At 32.1% G+C, this 676-nt stretch overlaps 1 protein-coding gene across 1 annotated transcript in view; it reads right to left on the bottom strand.

Moving 5' to 3' along the window:
• The window catches only part of LOC117112101 (macrophage mannose receptor 1-like), a gene marked incomplete in the record, with an annotated part of 48694 nt that overhangs the window by 6458 nt on the left and 41560 nt on the right, over nt 1-676 (bottom strand). The window contains 2 exon segments of the mRNA XM_033255151.1: nt 46-297; nt 407-532. Of these exon segments, the coding sequence (XP_033111042.1) occupies nt 46-297; nt 407-532 (378 nt within the window).

Raw genomic sequence — 676 nt, 5'->3', positions numbered from 1 at the left:
ATATTTGCAGCATATATAATTTATTGAAGATAATAATATACTCACTTGAAAACACTGGTCCGGATGAATCTCGCCAGGACCAGACTGCGTCAGCGTCGCTGACATAATCAATGTAGAATTCGCGTTGGCTGTAGTGAGTTTTTGTGATCATGTCGACTAAAAATGAATTTTCTTCGTCTGAGGTTATTACCGCAAGATATCCGCCAATGTCGTTGCATCTGGCTATAGCATCGCTGGCTGATAGTCGATAGTCAGTAGCGAAGTATTTTTTGCCATTGAAATATTCCCATTCAATACCTACAACATTGACATAGTAATAATTTTGAAACCTATTTCTAACACTAGTATTATTACAGTAACAGCAGGTAACGGTATTTAATTAAAAAAAGTTTATAGATTTAAATACCTTTTTCACAGATTGATGCATAGTGGTAGGTTGTATCCTCCCAGTCATTCCACAGATAAGACGAAGCTACTAGCTTCACTGTATCTTGAATCCCATTGTAATTATTTGGCTGACCTGACAACCAATCTATAACAATAACATAATAGGCTTATATAATAAAAAAAATATATATAAGGCCTATATAATAAAAAAATATATAATATATATATATATATATATATATATATATATATATATATATGACGGGCTTTCATTCTGATATCAAGTCAT

This window comes from Anneissia japonica, unplaced genomic scaffold (genome assembly GCF_011630105.1).
Source record: "Anneissia japonica isolate Jap-2015-1 unplaced genomic scaffold, ASM1163010v1 scaffold3934_len446420_cov169, whole genome shotgun sequence".
NCBI classification, from domain to species: domain Eukaryota; kingdom Metazoa; phylum Echinodermata; class Crinoidea; order Comatulida; family Comatulidae; genus Anneissia; species Anneissia japonica.
This window is presented reverse-complemented; position numbering and strand designations above follow the sequence as displayed.